This window comes from Caretta caretta, chromosome 17 (assembly GCF_965140235.1).
Source record: "Caretta caretta isolate rCarCar2 chromosome 17, rCarCar1.hap1, whole genome shotgun sequence".
In the NCBI taxonomy this organism is placed as follows: domain Eukaryota; kingdom Metazoa; phylum Chordata; order Testudines; family Cheloniidae; genus Caretta; species Caretta caretta.
The window spans coordinates 23880072-23899862 of record NC_134222.1 but is presented as its reverse complement, the minus strand read 5'-3'; the positions used below and the strand labels follow the sequence as shown (position 1 = coordinate 23899862).

Sequence of the window (19791 nt, the reverse complement as noted above, 5' to 3'; positions counted from 1 at the left end):
GCTGAGATTTGCAGAGAGGACCTCAGACCAGTTTTCTTTTTCTTGTGAAGAGCAAAGAGGGTGGGTCTGGCTGGGCACTTCTCATATGTCTGAAGGGTAACAATCATGAAGAGATCAGGAGCCTGGCCTGGTCTCATTCCTACCAGGCACAAACACCAGGGTAACGGATCTTCTGTCTCTCTCCAACAGCCAGACTATGATGTGTGGATTCTTCTCACAGTGCTGAGCACTGTCATCGTGATCATTCTGATTTTTGTTGTTCGCACCAAGTGTCACTGGAACAGGACTCAGGTAAGAATCATAGAATCATAGATTAGGGTTGGAAGAGACCTCAGGAGGTCATCTAGTTCAACCCCCTGCTCAAAGCAGGACCAGCACCAACTAAATCATCCAAATGTATGGAGACTGCTCAGAACCAGGCGGTTCTACAAGGAAAAGGGAAGCAATGGGGGCTCCTTCTACACACAACTAGTCTAAGAAAGGGTGTGATGGGCCAGAGACAAGAGTGAGAGAAAGTGTGTGTGTGTTTGAGAAAGAGGAGACCTATCTACACAAGGCGAGTGTCCCATTGCAGGGACAAGCCTGCAGCCCAATGATGCGAGCAGTCTGGGTTCCTGCAGTGATTCAGTGCAGCCACACTCCAGCCCTGGGTTTCGGGAACCAGTTGTGCCATATGCGGTTTGCGCTCACCCCAGACATTGCTGTACCTGTGCACTGCAGCAACTTCCCAACCAGCTCTCCAGAGCAGGTGCCATTTACACACAAATGTTGGCAAAGCGCCCTGATTTCCCCAGCTCACTAACTAACCCCTGTCTTCGGTGCCAGTGGAAGTCACTGGCCTGTTCTAACATTAGAGAGGTTAAAATAATTTAGTGGAAAACCAGTACATTACATAAAGACCTTCCAAGTACAGAAATATTTCCAAATTTAGAAACCCTCCTTTTTCTACAGGATAACAAAGTCACTCCTGAGAGCCCATTTCCTGAATACCTTGTTGGTCAAGAGATCCAGAAGTGACATGTGACTAGAGACACTTGAAAGGGGCCTGGATTTCAGTGTGGGCTAAGCAGCCACGTCTGTAACCCAGGCCTTTTTAAGGCATCTGAGCTTGGGCACCCAAAGTCCTGAGTCACTTTCTTGGCCAAGACCACAATTCAGATAAAAACAGCTACATTTTCATGTAATCCACTAGAAAATGGAAAGAACAAAGAACACTGCACGCTCTTGCCCTGAGATTCAGCACTTCTCCATTTCTGACAGAATCAGTTTTTTCTGACTCAATAGAAAGATAAGCTTCCCTGTCTTCTAGTGAAATGACACAGAGCAGCAAAGATAAGCAAACGAAGGGAAAGCTCAGTCCCCAGAAAGGTAAGTCCCAGAGGAGTGGAGATTTGGGGTATTATTTGATTACTGCAAGTGGAGCAGCAGCGATGCCTAGCCTCAGGGCTAGCTCAACAGTCACCTCAGGCAGAAATTCTCATGTCTGGGCTCTGTGTGAACGTTGGAATGGGAACGGTGCCGCTGTTTTCCATAAAAGTAATGTTAAAATTTTTGCAACCATATTCAGAATGTTCTGCCTGCACTGAGCCTGCGCCATGCCCCACTCAATCTCCTATAAGACGTGCCAGGTCCATAGCTAGTGCTCCAGATGGGGCTTGGGAAAAACAGATTCTCCTCCTTCTTACAAAGGGAAGCTGCAGGCAGCCAAGACCCTATGAGTGCTAGTCTCTTCTCTTCCAGCAACTGGCATTAGTAATTCTCGTGCCGTTAATTCTTTGCACTTATAGCCATTCTGTACCCCTACCCTAGGAGACAGAAAAGTATCTTTGCCCCTTTTATAAACAAGGTAGCTGATGTGTTGCACACCACCACCACTTACAGACCAAGGAATGGAGCCCAGGTTTTATTGTGATAGCCCCAACATCACAGTGCCACTCAGGGTAGAGTTGTATGTGAGGCTGGCTGATCAGTAAAATGAGATTGCTCCTGCATACCTTTACAAAGCCAGTTGAGACCACGTTTCTCTCCCATAGCCAGCAACAGAAATCAGGAGTCCTGCTTCCTAGCGTTCTACTGCTGCTCATTGAATAGTTGGATAACCCACAAGCAAAGTGTGTGTTGTGACCTGCTTTGGTGGCTGGTGCATAGCTACTGGAAACCCTTTTAACTCAAATGGGAAAGTAGTGTGCTGAGCTACGGATCTGGAGTTTCTGAGTTCAAAATCCCCTGATGACCCATGTGGGAGGTCATTACAGTTGCTGATGAAGGAAGTCTTTACTTTTTCAGTTTTCTAAACAAACAAACAAACAAATTAGAAAATTCCATGCAAAAATTATGTTAAAATGTTTTGAACATTGCAAAGTCAAGCACTCAAGAGTTAGGGACTGCTAAAAATAAAGTTTTGCATGCAACCGTAAATCTGCCCCTTGTACATATGTTTTATGAAATAATCTATAGTTACATCATCACAGGCAGGTTTTTGCTTTGTGGCACAGATTTTTGTGATAGTCCATCCCCAGGCTGTCTAAGTGAGATGATCTTTTCATAGTTAAGATATTCACAGCCATAATCATTAATTCTGCATCGGGGTGCGCCCAGAGGGACCCCTGCACCCAAATGGAGTCCTGTTTTTTCCAAGTCACGTCTCAAAAGCTACTTGTGTGAATCTTTACTGTTCATCATCCTTGTGTAAGTAGGGCATTTGTCCGACCATAGTAGGGGAGTTTCTCTGTGTTCACACTACCATGGCTGATCCGAGTGACGAAAGGATCTGAGTCCCTGCTCTGATTCACTTCACCCCAGTTCTGCCCACCTGCACTTCCCTCCTGGCCCTGCGTGAACAGGACTTGCATCACACAGGGAAGACTGAGACCAGGGGTTTCTGGGTGTTTACCTCAGTCTCTCCATGGGCAACTCTAAGCAGGGACGAGGCGCCCCTAGTCCAGGACACACCTACCTCATGTGTTACCCTTTTAACCTGTAAACCCTGCAATTCACTTAAACATCTGTGCACCCAAAACTGTTCCTTTGGGCATTGAAGAGCCCTTCACAGTGTCCCCATGGTGAGGAACTGGTTTGGGTACATTTCAGTGCAGCAGCCTCTAAAGTGCAACAAATTTATGAGCCTGGTGTCTTCTTCCTGGACCTGGACCTGCTGCTCTGACGCTACTGGTATGGCACTGCCCCCAGATGGGAATGGACTCTGTGTGACAGAACCCATTCTGTGCCTTTGCTCCCCTCAGGCCACGTCCCTCTCTAGGTCTGGCACTTAGTGCCCTCCGAACCAACTCTGTCTCAGGTGCTCAATGGCCTCCCAACCGGCCATGTCCCCCTCTGGCTCCAGTTTTCAATGGCCTCCCGATAGACTTTTGGAAGGGGCCTGTATCTTGTTCTCTCCCTAGGGCGTAGACTGATGCACCAGACCCTGCTGTGACCGTGGGAGACCCACCCCACCACTTGCTCTGGGGCTTCTTCGCTCCGGCTGATGCTCTGACTCTGGGCTGCTGCTCCAGCTGCTGCACGCTCCCTGGCCCAGCTCTGGGCTGCAGCTCTGGCTCCCTAGCTCTGCTCTTCGGCTGTTGCACTCTCTCAGCTCTGCCCTGGCAGCTCCAGCTCACAGGGAACAAGGGCCCTGGGCTCTCAACTCCCTCATTGGCTTGCTCGCCCTGACAATCTAGCTGACTTGGAGTGCTGGCCTCTCCCCATTGGCTCTAGGGACCCGTCTGTCCCAGGATCCTGACTCCTCTTCAGCCCTTCCCCTTTCCCCTTGGAGGGGGCCAACCAAAAAACCACTACATTTCAGTAAGGGGCCAATAGCCCCTGATACTTGTACTCAACAGGGAGGACAAAGCATCATTCGATTTTTCTGGCTCACAGAAGAGTCACCACAGACTCCTCTAGTTCGGGGTTCAATGCCTAGTTTGTAAAATCTCAGATTACCCCTAATTTGCCATGGGGCAAATTCCTTCTTGCATCAGCAGGTGATCAGTTTAGGCCTTTATGTGTGAGGGTTAAGAGTCCTCACTGTTTTATTGCAGCGGGTGGAAACTGTGGACACTGTATTTATTCTTATGTGTTTTAAGAACCCATTTTCATCAATACATTAATTGTAATGGTACACTCACTGACATAGGGCCTTTCACCTGCAGACTTCAAACCCCTTCCCAAAGATGAGTAGCATTGTCCCCATTATAAGGCTGAGTCCCAGAAAGGCTAAAGCCTGAATTTTCAATCTCATGTTGGGTGCCCAACTAGAGACAATGGGTGCGTGGCATCAGGCACTCAGAATTAGTGGGGGTGTTTGGAGGGTTAGGCTCAGATCACAACCTGAATCAGGGGAGAGTTGGGAAGCCAGGTCTCCTGAAGGCCAGTGCCCTGCTCTAACAACTAGGTCATGCTGCCTCACGGTTTGCCTTGAACAGCTGCCAGGTCCATTTGTCTGTATCAGCTGCCTTTATTGCCAGGTAGGGTGCAGAGATCTGGTGCTGCAGGCTGCAGTGTGGCTGGTGAAAGGAGAGCCCTCGCTTTCACATCTGGCAATTTGGTGGAACATGTGGCTCTCTGCCCTAACTATGCAGGAGGGGCCAGTCCTCTCTTCACTCTGCCACTTCTTCAGTCTAGCACTCTTTTCCTTTCTCCCAGGACTCCTTGCAGCAGCAGACCATGCAGGCGATCAGCCAGCTGGCCATCCGGAAGTACCAGGCCCGGTGCCAACAGGATGCCCTAAGGGATTCGGCCAGCAGCTGCAGCTCAGCCCCCATCTGTGCTATCTGTCTGGAGGAGTTCAGTGAGGGCCAGGTAGGACAAGCTCACGCTGGAGCGGCTGTATGCGTAGGCTGGAAGCCGGATAGCGAGTATGGCCAATCACGGCTCTGAACTCTCTGGGCAGAGGTGCTGTTGGGAGGGGGGTGCTGCACAGCTGTTCAGGGCTCTCTGTAAATGGCAAAAGGAGCAGTGTGCTTTGTGGGGCAGGGCATTTCCTGGCCCTGTGCTTTGGAGCAAGCCTGCCCAAGCTCAGTATTGCTGCCTACTGTACCAGCATGGGAGCAGGGGCCTGTGAGCGCTTTAAACCCAGAGCCTCACAGAGATTTAGGCACCCAACTCCCATTGAAATCAGGAATTAGGTGCCTAAATCTCTTTGAGAATCTGGGCCTTGGTCCTTTGGGGGTCTGGCCTAGGCTGCTCCGGGATGCTGAGGTGATGCCTAACACCAAGAGCATTTTTCCCTGTCAGCACCTGTCAAGACAAGTGGGATCCTCTCGCTGGGTGTGTGAACCTGGCTGCTGTCCAGGTATCCCAGCCTTTGTCACCTCCAGACCAGATTACTGTGACACACTGCCATTGGGATCCTTCAGACATGACGCTGGCACAGAGCGTGGCTCCCCTGCTGGCAGTCAGTTAACACCGTGAAGGTTAAGGGGTGACTTGATCACAGGGAACAAATATTTGATATGGGGCTCTTCACGCTAACAGAGAAAGTCTTACACCATTCAATGGCCGGGAGCTGAAGCTAGACAAATTCAGACTGGAAATTAGGCATGCATTTTTAACAGTGAGAGCAATGAACCATTGGAACAACTTACCCAGACTTGTGGTGGATTCTCCATCACTGATGATTTTTATATCAAGATGAGATGTTTTTCTCTAAGATCTGCTCTAGGAATTACTGCAGGGCAGTCTCTGGCCTGTGTTATGGAGGGGTGAGACGAGATGATCTCAATGGTCCCTTCTGGCCTTGGAATCTGTGAATCAGTTGTATCTTTCCAGGACCAGGTGACTCCAGAGCTCCATGGCCTGGCCTGGCTGCCAAGACATTTGCACGGAGAGTTGGGGGTATAGGGAAAGCTCTAATGGGTTGAGGCCTGGTTCTCTGAGCAATGCCTCTCCCCAAAGGGTACTGCACCAGTTGCACTTAGAACTGGGGCCTTTGTTGGAGCCCTCGGTGTCAGAGGGCTGCTGACAGGGCATTCCTCCAGAGGGCTTTGCAATGTGTTGCCCCACTCGGACCCCAGAGCTTGGACACTGCAGAGGCATGGGCTGGTATGCTCAGAGCCAGCTCGCAGCATTAGAGATTCTTTGGTGGTCTTGTTTTGTGCATTGGGAAGCGCCTGGAGTGTGGGATCAGGGCTGATCCAGGGGGCAGGGAGAGAGACGCCTCCCCACCCACATCCAGCTCCCTCCAGAGACCTTGCTCTGTCCACTCAAACCTCCCCTCTGTCTCTGTCTAGGAGCTGCGGATTATTTCCTGTTCCCATGAGTTCCACAGAGAGTGTGTCGACCCCTGGCTACAGCAGCACCACACCTGCCCGCTCTGCATGTTCAATATCATTGGTAGGGCTCCAGCAGGGGCCAAATCGCCCATCAAAAGCACCTCCCAGCAGGAGTGTGTGTGGGTGGGGGGAGGGGAGTGTGGTATGTGTGGGGGGTGTTTGTGGTGTGGGTGTGGTGTGGGGGAAAGGGTGTTTGTGGTGTATGGGTGGGTTTGATGTGGGAGGATGGGTATTTGTGCTGTCTTTGTGGCGGGGAGGGTCTGGTGTGTGTGTAGGTGAGTGTCTGGAGCGTGTGTGATGTTATGTGTGTGGGAGAAGGGGGGTTGTGTGCCGGGGGAAGGTGTGGTGTGTATGGGGGTGGGTGCTGTGTGCAGGGGTGGAGTGTCTGGATGTGTGTGGGGGGAGGAGGTTTGTGGTGGGTGGTGGGGTGTTATGTGTGGGGGGGTGTTATGTGCATGGGGCCGTTGTGGTGTGGAGGGGCGGGTGTGGTGTGTGTGCAGGGGTGGGTGTTCGGGTGTGTGTGGGGAGGGTATGGTGTGTGTGTGTGGATATTTGGGTGTGTGGAAGGGAAGGGATTTGTGGTGTGTTGGGGGTGGTGTTATATGTGTGGGGTTTGTGGTGTGTGTAGGGAAGGTGTGGTGTGTATGTGTGGGTGGGTGTTGGGGGGGTGTGGTTTAGGGGAAGGCTCACCAGGCTGTACGGGAAGCAGTAAAAGGGTCCCCCTGTGCTGGGAGGGACAAGGAATATTTGGGTATCAGGCACAGAAGAGAGGTGGGTCAGGGCAGGTGGGAGAGTGGGAGGGGTTCTGGGGAGGGGTTGCCAGGCACTGGGTGCGTGGGGTGCTACCCTGGGGAGGGGTTGCCAGGCGTTGGGTGTCTGGGCGGGGTTCTGGGGAGGGGTTGCCAGGTAACTGTGGGATGGGATGCAGACGTGTAGTGGATATGCCCTTTCTGTCTCTCTAGAGGGGGCTGCCTTTGCCCAGCCTGCGCATTTGAGGCAGAATCCCCAGGACCTGGAACCCGGGCAGCGGCTTCACCTCTTCCGGCAACACCCAGGACACGCCCTGTATCGTCTCCCAGAGGCCCACCCCCAGAGGCGGCTCAGAAACTTTGCTTCGCAGCTCCCCCATGGCAACCCCTTCTTCCATTCCCCAGAGCTCTCCCAGTTGGATTTAACCACCATGCACTATATGCCATACAGGCCAGTGGGCTCCATGGCCACATGCAGCCATCAGCCCTCTCTAGCCCAAGGCCTAGGGAATGAGCAGCACCGAAAATCTCCAGCATGTGGGCAGATGCCATCTTCTCACAGGACCTGCCCACTTCAGCACCAGGCCCGTTGCCTGGGATTCAGGACGGCGGTAGTACCAAGACAGCACCATGCTGCCCCTCTTCGTCGGGGAACCAGTCATGGGAGGCAGCAGAACAGCAGTGGCTCAGGGGAGAGCTATCTCACATTGCACAGTGGGTACCTGGCTGATGGTCCAGGCAGTGACTCCAGCTCCGGACCCTGTCATGGCTCCTCCAGTGATTCTATGTTGAATTGCACAGACGTCAGCCTTCAGGGCATCCATGGTAGCTGCTCCACTTTCCGCAGCTCCCTGAGCAGTGACTACGATCCCTGGGTGTACTGTAGCTCCACTGACAATGGCCAGGAGCAGCTGCAGTCTCCAGGGGAGCCAAGGCTAAGGTCTTTGGACTTGAAGGAGACCGGCAGCTCTGCGTTAGCCAAGAGTCAGATACTGACTCATGTCCATTATCACCACCACAGGCACCATCACTACAGGAAGGACCCAGAGTGTCCGTCTGGGAGATCAGGCCAGGAACCCAGCCAGCATAAGCCCTGGTTTTCGGGGGCCGTGCACAGTGCTCGGACACAAAAGAGGACTGAGAAAACTCGTCACTGCAAACAGCCTCTTGAAAGCAGCCCAATGTCCCAGGATGCATCTCTGTCAGGACAGCCCTCCTGTGTGCATCAGGGACCTGACCACTCAAAGCACCTCTCCTCTTCTGCAGATGGGTCTGACTTCAGCTGGGTGGCCAGTAAGCAAGCTGGAACAACTGGTCCATTGCCTTTCCCAATGTTACAGAAACATGGCTTACAAAGCCGTCACCCCAGAAGGAAACGGAAGTGCCGCCCGGAGCCTGCCCTGGCTCACCTCTCAGAGGACTCAGACATGCACAAAGACTGCAATGTTCACATTCACTATGGCCACTCCCCTAGCTACTGCTGCTCCCCAGACGTTCAGCCACTGTTGCCAACAGCCCCTATGCCCTATTGCTCAGGCTCTCAGGTGGTTTGGAAGTGCCTAGTCCCGCCCTCCAACTTGGAGTCCCAGCAGCAGGACAAGGACCTATCAGAATGGGAGGGGAAACCCATGTATCCAGTTGATTTCTCAGGGACAGGCACCACAGAAGGCAACACGAGTCTTTACCTCCCCTGCCAAACTCTGCAACACAATCAGGGTAAGTTTGTTAGTCACCTCTGCTTTTAGCAAACCTCTGAACAGTGGATTGTACAATTAAGGGTTCATATATAGACACTGTGTGTGTGTGTGTGTGTGAATGTCTGCATATATACACCACACATTGCCCCAAGCTACTGGCAACTGAGAATGGATATTTTCAGAGTTCAGACATTAGATCACAGAATCATAGAAGATAAGGGTTGGAAGAGACCTCAGGAGGTCATCTAGTCCAATCCCCTGCTCAAAGCAGAACCAATCCCCAACTAAATCTTCCCAGCCAGGGCTTTGACAAGCCGGGCCTTAAAAACATCTACGGATGGAGATTCCACCACCTCCTTAGGTAACCCATTCCAGTGCTTCACTGCACTCCTAGTGAAATAGTTTTTCCTAATATCCAACCTACATCTCCCCCACTGCAACTTGAGACCATTGCTCCTTGTTCTGTCATCTGCCACCGCTGAGAACAGCCTAGCTCCATCCTCTTTGGAACCCCCCTTCTGGTACTGGAAGGCTGCTATCAAATCCCCCCTCACTCTTCTCTTCTTCAGACTCAATAAGCCCAGTTCCCTCAGCCTCTCCTCAAAAGTCGTGTGCCCCAGCCCCCTAATCATTTCGTTGCCCTCTGTTGGACTCTCTCCAATTTGTCCACATCCCTTCTGTACTGGGGGGCCCACAACTGTACACAATACTCCAGATGTGGCCTCACCAGTGCCGAATAGCGGGGAATAATCACTTCCCTCGATCTGCTGGCAGTGCTCTTACTAATGCAGCCCAATAAGCTGTTAACCTTCTTGACTCATAACCAGCCTCTCGTCCACTGCAATCCCCAGGTCCTTTTCTGCAGAACTGCCGCTTAGCCAGTCGGTCCCCAGCCTGTAGCGGTGCCTGGGATTCTTCCGTCCTAAGTGAAGGACACTTGTCCTTGTTGAACCTCATCAGATTTCTTTTGGTCCAATCCTCCAATTTGTCTAGGTCACTCTGGATCCTATGCCTACCCTCCAGGTTATCTACTTTTCCCCCCAACTTAGTGTCATCTGCGAACTTGCTGAGGGTGCAATCCATCCCATCATCCAGATCATTAATGAAGCTGTTGAACAAAACCGGCCCCAGGATTGACCCCTGGGGCACTTTACTGAATTCAGAAGGGCCTTGCTTTTGTGACCACACTACCTGATATTTTTAGCCCTGGTAAATGAAGCAGGTTTACATTTAGTAATTGGGCAGGAGGCCTCTCAGAAAAAGTTCGGTGCTATAGGAGGTGTTGCTTATTCACCGGGTAACGTGAGACCTTCCTGTTACCAGTGCAGCATAGAATGCACTTTGCTCCCAGAGTCGAGAATGAGGTCCTTTGCTTCCATATGCAGCCCGTTAAAGACAATGAAAAGACTCCCACTCTCTTCAAAAGGCTTTGGACAGAAGTGGTTATACACAGGGTAACTCCACTGTTTTCACAGGGTTCTGGTCCCGCAGCGGAAGAGGGCCATGAGAGCTTGTTGCAGAGCTGCTGCTCAGGGATGGGAACCTCCCAGTGCTCCAGCCTCCAAAATCATTCAGGCTGCACTTTCTGCACAACTATGTGCTAGCTGAGGGGTGTGTGGGAATTGGTGGCCTCCACTGCAGGTGATGGGGATCTCAGGTACTTAAAGCCTTGGCCTAGAGGAGGGAAGCACCTAACTCCAGAGTCTGCAGCTGCCTAGGGCCAGTGCTGAGGATTTAGAACCCTTAGTGCCACCATTGCAAGGTTCAAGCATGCTCAGCCTTGGAATTGCCACCCCTCCCTTGCTAGCAGCTGCAGCTATCTAAGGCTGGCCTCTGGCAATTGGCCCCATGGCTGTAGCCAGAGAAGCTGCAGGTGGCTCTGTGACTACTGGGGGCCATTAAGCTAGGAGTGGATAAAGAAACTGGAGTTAACCTCAAGGAACAGAGGTCACCTGTAGGAAAGGAATGTCAAGGGAAGCAGGGAAAGAGGAAGCAGATCAGGTTTGCAGGGGGAGAATAGCCCCAGCTGGCTAGGGAGCACATTCAGTGATGAGCTGCCAAAATCTTAACAACTGGTTCCCTCCTCTCCCCATGAGGGGGTCATAGAATCATAGAATCATAGAATATCAGGGTTGGAAGGGACCTCAGGAGGACATCTAGTCCAACCCCCTGCTCAAAGCAGGACCAATCCCCAATTAAATCATCCCAGCCAAAGCTTTGTCAAGCCTGACCTTAAAAACTTCTAAGGTAGGAGATTCTACCACCTCCCTAGGTAATGCATTCCAGTGTTTCACCACCCTCTTAGTGAAAAAGTTTTTCCTAATATCCAACCTAAACCTCCCCCACTGCAACTTGAGACCATTACTCCTTGTCCTGTCCTCTTCTACCACTGAGAATAGTCTAGAACCATCCTCTCTGGAACCACCTCTCAGGTAGTTGAAAGCAGCTATCAAATCCCCCCTCATTCTTCTCTTCTGCAGACTAAACAATCCCAGCTCCCTCAGCCTCTCCTCATAAGTCATGTGTTCCAGTCCCCTAATCATTTTTGTTGCCCTTCGCTGGACTCTCTCCAATTTATCCACATCCTTCTTGTAGTGTGGGGCCCAAAACTGGACACAGTACTCCAGATGAGGCCTCACCAATGTCGAATAGAGGGGAACGATCACGTCCCTCGATCTGCTCGCTATGCCCCTACTTATACATCCCAAAATGCCACTGGCCTTCTTGGCAACAAGGGCACACTGCTGACTCATATCCAGCTTCTCGTCCACTGTCACCCGTAGGTCCTTTTCCGCAGAACTGCTGCCTAGCCATTCGGTCCCTAGTCTGTAGCGGTGCATTGGATTCTTCCATCCTAAGTGCAGGACCCTGCACTTATCCTTATTGAACCTCATCAGATTTCTTTTGGCCCAATCCTCCAATTTGTCTAGGTCCCTCTGTATCCTATCCCTGCCCTCCAGCGTATCTCCCACTCCTCCTAGTTTAGTATCATCCGCAAATTTGCTGAGAGTGCAATCCACACCATCCTCCAGATCATTTATGAAGATATTAAACAAAACCAGCCCCAGGACCGACCCCTGGGGCACTCCACTTGACACCGGCTGCTTACTAGACATGGAGCCATTGATCACTACCCGTTGAGCCCGACAATCTAGCCAACTTTCTGCCCACCTTATAGTGCATTCATCCAGCCCATACTTCCTTAACTTGCTGACAAGGATACTGTGGGAGACCGTGTCAAAAGCTTTGCTAAAGTCAAGAAACAATACATCCACTGCTTTCCCTTCATCCACAGAACCAGTCATCTCATCATAGAAGGCGATTAGATTAGTCAGGCATGACCTTCCCTTGGTGAATCCATGCTGACTGTTCCTGATCACTTTCCTCTCATGTAAGTGCTTCAGGATTGATTCTTTGAGGACCTGCTCCATGATTTTTCCGGGGACGGAGGTGAGGCTGACTGGCCAGTAGTTCCCAGGATCCTCCTTCTTCCCTTTTTTAAAGATTGGCACTACATTAGCCTTTTTCCAGTCATCCGGGACTTCCCCCATTCACCACAAGTTTTCAAAGATAATGGCCAGTGGCTCTGCAATCACATCCACCAACTCCTTTAGCACTCTCGGATGCAACTCGTCCGGCCCCATGGACTTGTGCACGTCCAGCTTTTCTAAATAGTCCCTAACCACCCATCCCTGCCCCCCGGGATCCCAGCCCCATCTACCCCCATCCCTGTCCCCTGACTGTCCCCAGAACCGGGCAGGAGGGTCTCGTGGGCCACCGTAGTGTGTGCCCACCCCACTCCTAATAGCCAGAGGGACCTGCTGGAGGGGCGAGGTGGGGAGTCCCGGCGGTGCTTACCTGGGGCAGCTCCCGGGAAGCATCCAGCAGCACCCTCTGGCTCCTAGGGGCAGGGTAGCATAGCTAGGGTGGGAGCAGAGGGAGCGGCCGCTCCCCTCACTGATCACATCAAAAGTGGCGCCTTAAGCACCAACTCCCTGGGTGCTCTGGGGCTGGAGCCCCCACAGGGAAAATTTAGTGGGTGCAGAGCCCCCACTGACAGCTCCCCGCCTGGCCCCAGCTCACCTCACCTCCGCTCCGCCTCCTCCCCTGAACGCGCCGCCCCGCTCTGCTTCTCCGCCCCCGCACCTCGGCTTCCTGCGAATCAGCAGTTCACGCGGGAAGCCAGGGAGGGCTGAGAAGCAGGCGGCGGTCGCGCTCAGGCCCAGGGAGGCGGAGGTGAGCTGGGGCAGGGAGCGATTCCCCTACGCGCCCCCTGGGTTACCTGCTGCGGTGCGGGTGGCCCTTCTCGTGCCCCTCCCCCCCCAGCTCACCTCCGCCTCCTTGGGCCTGAGCACAAAGCCGCCACTTGCTTCTCAGCCCTCCCCGGCTTCCCGCGTGAACAGCTGATTCGCAGGAAGCCGGGGGGGGCAGAGAAGCAGAGCAGGGCGGCACGTTCAGGGGCAGAGGTGGAGCGGAGGTGAGCTGGGGTTGGGGGGGCACGAGGAGGGCCACCCGCGCAACAGCAGATAACCCGGGGGGCGCGCAGGGGAATTGCTCCCCGCCCCAGCTCGCCTCCGCCTCCCTGGGCCTGAGCACGAAGCTGCTGCCTGCTTCTCAGCCCTCCCCAGCTTCCCGCGTGAACAGCTGATTCGAGGGAAGCTGGGGGAGGGGAGGGGGCAGAGAAGCAGGGTGGGGTGGCGCGTTCAGGGGCGGAGGCCGAGTGGAGATGAGCTGGGGCCAGGCGCGGGGTGGGGAGCTGCCGGTGGGTGCTCTGCACCCACCAAATTTTCTCTGTGGGTGCTCCGGGGCTGGAGCACCCACGGAGTCAGTGCCTAAGGCGCCACTTTTGGCCGGTTGTTAAATTTAGAAGCCCTTTTAGAACCGGTTGTCCCGCTAAAAGGGCTTCTAAATTTAACAACTGGTTCCCGCGAACCGGCTCCAACTCACCACTGAGCACATCCAAGGTAGAAGAGAAACAAGCATGTGGAGAGGTGGTGGTGACCAAGACGAGAGCAGGAGAAAGGCTGGTGTCTTCAGCTTCCCAAAGGCTAAGTCCTCACTTTGGGGAAATGGTGTTTGCAAGCGGCTTGCTCAAATGGCAGGATGGGTGCTGAGGGAGGCATTTGTCAGAATTGATCGGGTATCTGCTGGCTGTGAAACTTTATTGAGCTGAGGCCAGAACAACATACAGTGACTGGTGACATAAGGTGGTACTGGAGACATGGCTATAGAAGGTTTGAATGAGGAAGGAGATAAATCTGTGGGGAGTTTCCCCAGATCATTATGAAAGTTCTGCTCACTGTGGACACTGGTTAATCCACATGCACATACAGCTCAATGAGAAGAACTGGGGGCTGAGCGATCTGGGCATGGCAATGCAGATAGTCATGCAGAGGTGTGTGATCAAAATGAAAAATGTCTCTGAGATTCAGTACCAGGTACACTAGGGCACCAATGGCCCTGCCGCACCAGGCCCACACTCGGAGCCCACAATGACGACATGGGGGCCCACAAAAATGGTTGGCGCCAGGGCCCACAAAAGGTTAATCCGGCCCTGGCAGTGACTATGCAACAGCAAGTGGCGGTGGTTCTCGGGAAGCTTACAATGCCAGATTGCTATTCTGCAGTGGGCAATCAGTTCAGATTTGGACTATCCACTGTGGGGGCTGTTGTCATCCAAATGTGCAAGGTCATTAACTGTCTCCTGCTATGCAGGCCTGTGACTCTCGGCAATGTGCAGGAAATAGTAAGTAGATAAATTTGCAGCAATGGTGTTTCTAAACTCTGGTGGGATGACAGTCAGCACACACATCCATATTCGGGCACCATCCCACCTGGCCAGTGAATATGTACACGGAAAAGGCTACTTTTGCATGGTTACACAAGTGTTGGTGGATCACCAGGAATGCTTCACTGATGTTCACGTGGGCTAGTCAGGGAAGGTGCCTGACACTTGAAGAACACAGGACTGTTCAGAAAGTTGCAAGCAGGGAAATTCTTCCTCAACTGATTCATTCGCACTAGCAATGTTGAAAGACCCATAGTGATTCTGCAGGACCAAGCATATCCCTTGCTCCCCTGACTCATGAAACTTTACACTTTCCACCTCGACAGAACCAAGGAAAGATTCGACTCCTGGCTGAGCAGGTGCAGGATGACCGTTGGATATGCATTTGGGAGACTCCAAACTCACTGGTGATGTTTAATGCTTAGATTGGATCTCAGCATTCCTATTATTGTTGCAGCATGCTGTGCATTATATAATATCATCCTGAGGGAAAGGCTCCTGGCAGGGCGGCATGAGGCGGACCAGCTGTCTGCTGAATTTGAACAGCCAGACACAAGGACTATTAGAAAAGCCAACTGTGGAGCCATAAGGTTGAGGGAGGCCTTAAAAGAACTTTATAACTGTCAGCCATAGCAATGTTGTGTGATGCTTTTGGGAAATGTTGTGCCTTCATGTGTATAGACCTTAAATATGGGTGGGATCTTGACTCCCGTTGTGAATTCTGTAATGGGGCATGTCTGCTTGGTGTAAGCTGGTATAAAACATGGACTCTGAGTTTCAGAAAATAAAACTTTATTGGGGGCAAATAAACAGAAAACAAAGCTAAAGTGCAAATAAACAAGTTAGAAACATTGAAGCAGTACTGTTAAGAGGGTGACCTATATTTATAAAAGCTGAGTAAAATAATAAACATACACATTTACATATTGTGACGGGGCAAGGCCAGATGGCTATAGAAAAGTAGTGGGAGATAGATATATTAGCTCCAGGCTAAACAAATCTCTGGTACCAGGATAAGTTAAATGGCAGCTGCTCCAGGTCAATTAAGACACCTGCGGCAAATTAAGAATTTTCCAGAAGGCAGGGAGAACGCTAGGTTGATTGGGACACCTGAAGCCAATCAGGGGATGGCTGAAACTAGTTAAAAGCTTCCCAGTTAGTCAGGTGGGTGTGCATGTCAGGAGCTGTGGGAGGAAGTTGTGCTGGACAGGATACGGACCCTGGACTTCAGGAAAGCGGACTTCGACTCCCTCAGGGAACGGATGGCCAGGATCCCCTGGGGGACTAACTTGAAGGGGAAAGGAGTCCAGGAGAGCTGGCTGCATTTCAAGGAATCCCTGTTGAGGTTACAGGGACAAACCATCCCGATGAGTCGAAAGAATAGTAAATATGGCAGGCGACCAGCTTGGCTTAATGGTGAAATCCTAGCGGATCTTAAACATAAAAAAGAAGCTTACAAGAAGTGGAAGGTTGGACATATGACCAGGGAAGAGTACAAAAATATTGCTCGGGCATGTAGGAATGATATCAGGAGGGCCAAATCGCACCTGGAGCTGCAGCTAGCCAGAGATGTTAAGAGTAACAAGAAGGGTTTCTTCAGGTACGTTGGCAACAAGAAGAAAGCCAAGGAAAGTGTGGGCCCCTTACTGAATGAGGGAGGCAACCTAGTGACAGAGGATGTGGAAAAAGCTAATGTACTCAATGCTTTTTTTGCCTCTGTTTTCACTAACAAGGTCAGCTCCCAGACTGCTACGCTGGGCATCACAAAATGGGGAAGAGATGGCCAGCCCTCTGTGGAGATAGAGGTGGTTAGGGACTATTTAGAAAAGCTGGACGTGCACAAGTCCATGGGGCCGGACGAGTTGCATCCGAGAGTGCTGAAGGAATTGGCGGCTGTGATTGCAGAGCCATTGGCCATTATCTTTGAAAACTCGTGGCGAACCGGGGAAGTCCCGGATGACTGGAAAAAGGCTAATGTAGTGCCAATCTTTAAAAAAGGGAAGAAGGAGGATCCTGGGAACTACAGGCCAGTCAGCCTCACCTCAGTCCCTGGAAAAATCATGGAGCAGGTCCTCAAAGAATCAATCCTGAAGCACTTGCATGAGAGGAAAGTGATCAGGAACAGCCAGCATGGATTCACCAAGGGAAGGTCATGCCTGACTAATCTAATCGCCTTTTATGATGAGATGACTGGTTCTGTGGATGAAGGGAAAGCAGTGGATGTATTGTTTCTTGACTTTAGCAAAGCTTTTGACACGGTCTCCCACAGTATTCTTGTCAGCAAGTTAAGGAAGTATGGGCTGGATGAATGCACTATAAGGTGGGTAGAAAGCTGGCTAGATTGTCGGGCTCAACGGGTAGTGATCAATGGCTCCATGTCTAGTTGGCAGCCGGTATCAAGTGGAGTGCCCCAAGGGTCGGTCCTGGGGCCGGTTTTGTTCAATATCTTCATAAATGATCTGGAGGATGGTGTGGATTGCACTCTCAGCAAATTTGCGGATGATACTAAACTGGGAGGAGTGGTAGATACGCTGGAGGGGAGGGATAGGATACAGAAGGACCTAGACAAATTGGAGGATTGGGCCAAAAGAAATCTGATGAGGTTCAATAAGGATAAGTGCAGGGTCCTGCACTTAGGACGGAAGAACCCAATGCACAGCTACAGACTAGGGACCGAATGGCTAGGCAGCAGTTCTGCAGAAAAGGACCTAGGGGTGACAGTGGACGAGAACCTGGATATGAGTCAGCAGTGTGCCCTTGTTGCCAAGAAGGCCAATGGCATTTTGGGATGTATAAGTAGGGGCATAGCGAGCAGATCGAGGGACGTGATCGTTCCCCTCTATTCGACATTGGTGAGGCCTCATCTGGAGTACTGTGTCCAGTTTTGGGCCCCACACTAAAAGAAGGATGTGGATAAATTGGAGAGAGTCCAGCGAAGGGCAACAAAAATGATTAGGGGTCTGGAACACATGACTTATGAGGAGAGGCTGAGGGAGCTGGGATTGTTTAGCCTGCAGAAGAGAAGAATGAGGGGGGATTTGATAGCTGCTTTGAACTACCTGAAAGGGGGTTCCAAAGAGGATGGCTCTAGACTGTTCTCAATGGTAGCAGATGACAGAACGAGGAGTAATGGTCTCAAGTTGCAGTGGGGGAGGTTTAGATTGGATATTAGGAAAAACTTTTTCACTAAGAGGGTGGTGAAACACTGGAATGCGTTACCTAGGGAGGTGGTAGAATCTCCTTCCTTAGAGGTTTTTAAGGTCAGGCTTGACAAAGCCCTGGCTGGGATGATTTAACTGGGAATTGGTCCTGCTTCAAGCAGGGGGTTGGACTAGATGACCTTCTGGGGTCCCTTCCAACCCTGATATTCTATGATTCTATGATTCTATGTTGGAGAGACTGAGCAGTACACACCATATCAGGCACAAGGAAGGAGGCCCTGAGGTAAGGGTGAAGTGGAGCTTGAGGAAGTGGGGGCTGCTGTAGCCCAGAAAATTGTATGTGTCATGTTTCTAAAAGGTCAGCTACCATAGCTGATACTATTAGGGTCCCTGGGCTGGAGCCGGGAGTAGAGGGTGGGCCCAGGCTCCCCCCTTTGCCCCCTCCCCCCTGATTAATCACTGAGACTAGGAGACAACAGAGACTGTGCAAGGGAGGATAGCTTCTCCTCAGCTCCCTTGCTGGCTTATGATGAAAATGGCTCAGTAGACTGTGACCCTTGTCTCTAGAGAGAGAAGGGTTACATGGAGGGTCACAGAGAGCCTCTGAGGCTAGCAAAATCCGCCAGGAAATGCGGGACCCACGGAGACAAGGACAGAGCTTTGTCACATTATTAAAAACATTTTACAATGTTTCATTCGTGGTAAACACACGTACTGCATGGTTCTTGTTGGCTGATCCTACAGTTGTCACAGGTCAGTGTTGGTATAGTCATGATTCTCCTAGTTCCGCCTTGCATGGCGTGCTGGGAGTATGGATTCACTCTGTGCTGCCACCTGTTATGTTTGGGGCTATATGGAGCAATGCCATGGAGTTGCCATGGATTGGAAAGGCTGCTGTGGAGGGGGTCTTTGGACAGACTGTTGCTTGGGAGGTTTAGATACTGGGTGTCCCTGGGGTATGAGAATAGGGACTGTGCAGGTTGGTTTGAGCTGATATCTCTTGCTCCTGAGGCCCAGAGAAACACAGCTGCTACTGGCATCCCAAGGCTGCACTGACTCATATACCACTATCCTGTTTATTGCTCTGTTGCCAGCCGAATTCATTGCAGAGTGGCATGGGGATGTCTCCTATCCCGGGGAAGAAACAAGGCTACCATCCCTAGAAATCTTCCAGAGAGGATTGCATAGTCTCTCCATGAAAGTTTCACTGAGGTTGTTCAAGTGGATAAAAGGGACATCCCTGTTCAAACAAAGTACTGAGCATGAGGAGAACTGTGGCCCCCTGCTAGCCCAGTCAGCCAAAGTGAACACCACCTCTACCTTTCTTCTACCACTAACCGAGCACAGGACCCTGATCTGTGTGGCCTGTGGAATTTGGCCTGCTGCACTAATCCATTTGAATTTATTACCTAACATGCAGTAGTTGATTAAAGTGGCAATTCGATGATTCTATGTACTAGATATTAATTCCAAAGCATTAACTTGAATTGGATTCCCTGTGCTGGTTTTAAAAGTAAAGTGAGGAATCCAAAGTCTCTCTTTGCTCTCTAAACATGTGGATGGGGTGGGCACCACTTTAAAATGGGGAAGAAGGGCAGGGAAAGGGAGGTGAGGTTTTGGACAATGAATAGGGAAACAAACATGCCTGTGAGGAATAGATTTACATTTTTTATTAAAGCTAATGTTAAAATTATATAATACACAGGTTGAGAAAAGAGTGTCTGTACATCTGGATATAGTGCTTAGATTATCCACAAATACAAAGTTTGTTTTTAGAAGTCATAAGATACATATCATACATAATCAGCAATAACCCAGATCTAGGTGAATACATTTAAGAATACAGTTTAGATATTAGCATCCAAGTATTTGGATACATCACTCATGAAAAGTTGTACAGAGATGTGGTTGTGGGAAGCAAAATTTATCAATGAGTGAAGATTGTCCCTCAGTAACTGAGAATTAGGTTGGTTGTCCATTTAGAAAATACAATATATCAAGGAAGTATTTCAGTTACTTTCCTTACTGTGCTTCTCAGCGGAACTCTAGCACATCCCTCTGGTATTGCCGATGTCCAGTGATGTGTTTTATGTTAGATGTCCCTCGACCATCCGATGGTGTCCGACA

The 19791-nt window shown here is 51.0% G+C and overlaps 1 protein-coding gene across 1 annotated transcript in view; it reads left to right on the top strand.

Annotated features, from left to right (window-relative positions):
- Positions 1-19791, top strand: part of RNF43 (ring finger protein 43) — a 132760-nt gene that overhangs the window by 94475 nt on the left and 18494 nt on the right. Inside the window, exons 5-8 of the mRNA XM_048823916.2 lie at positions 190-291; positions 4642-4797; positions 6228-6330; positions 7232-8734. Of these exons, the coding sequence (XP_048679873.2) occupies positions 190-291; positions 4642-4797; positions 6228-6330; positions 7232-8734 (1864 nt within the window). The remainder of the gene's footprint in view (positions 1-189; positions 292-4641; positions 4798-6227; positions 6331-7231; positions 8735-19791) is intronic.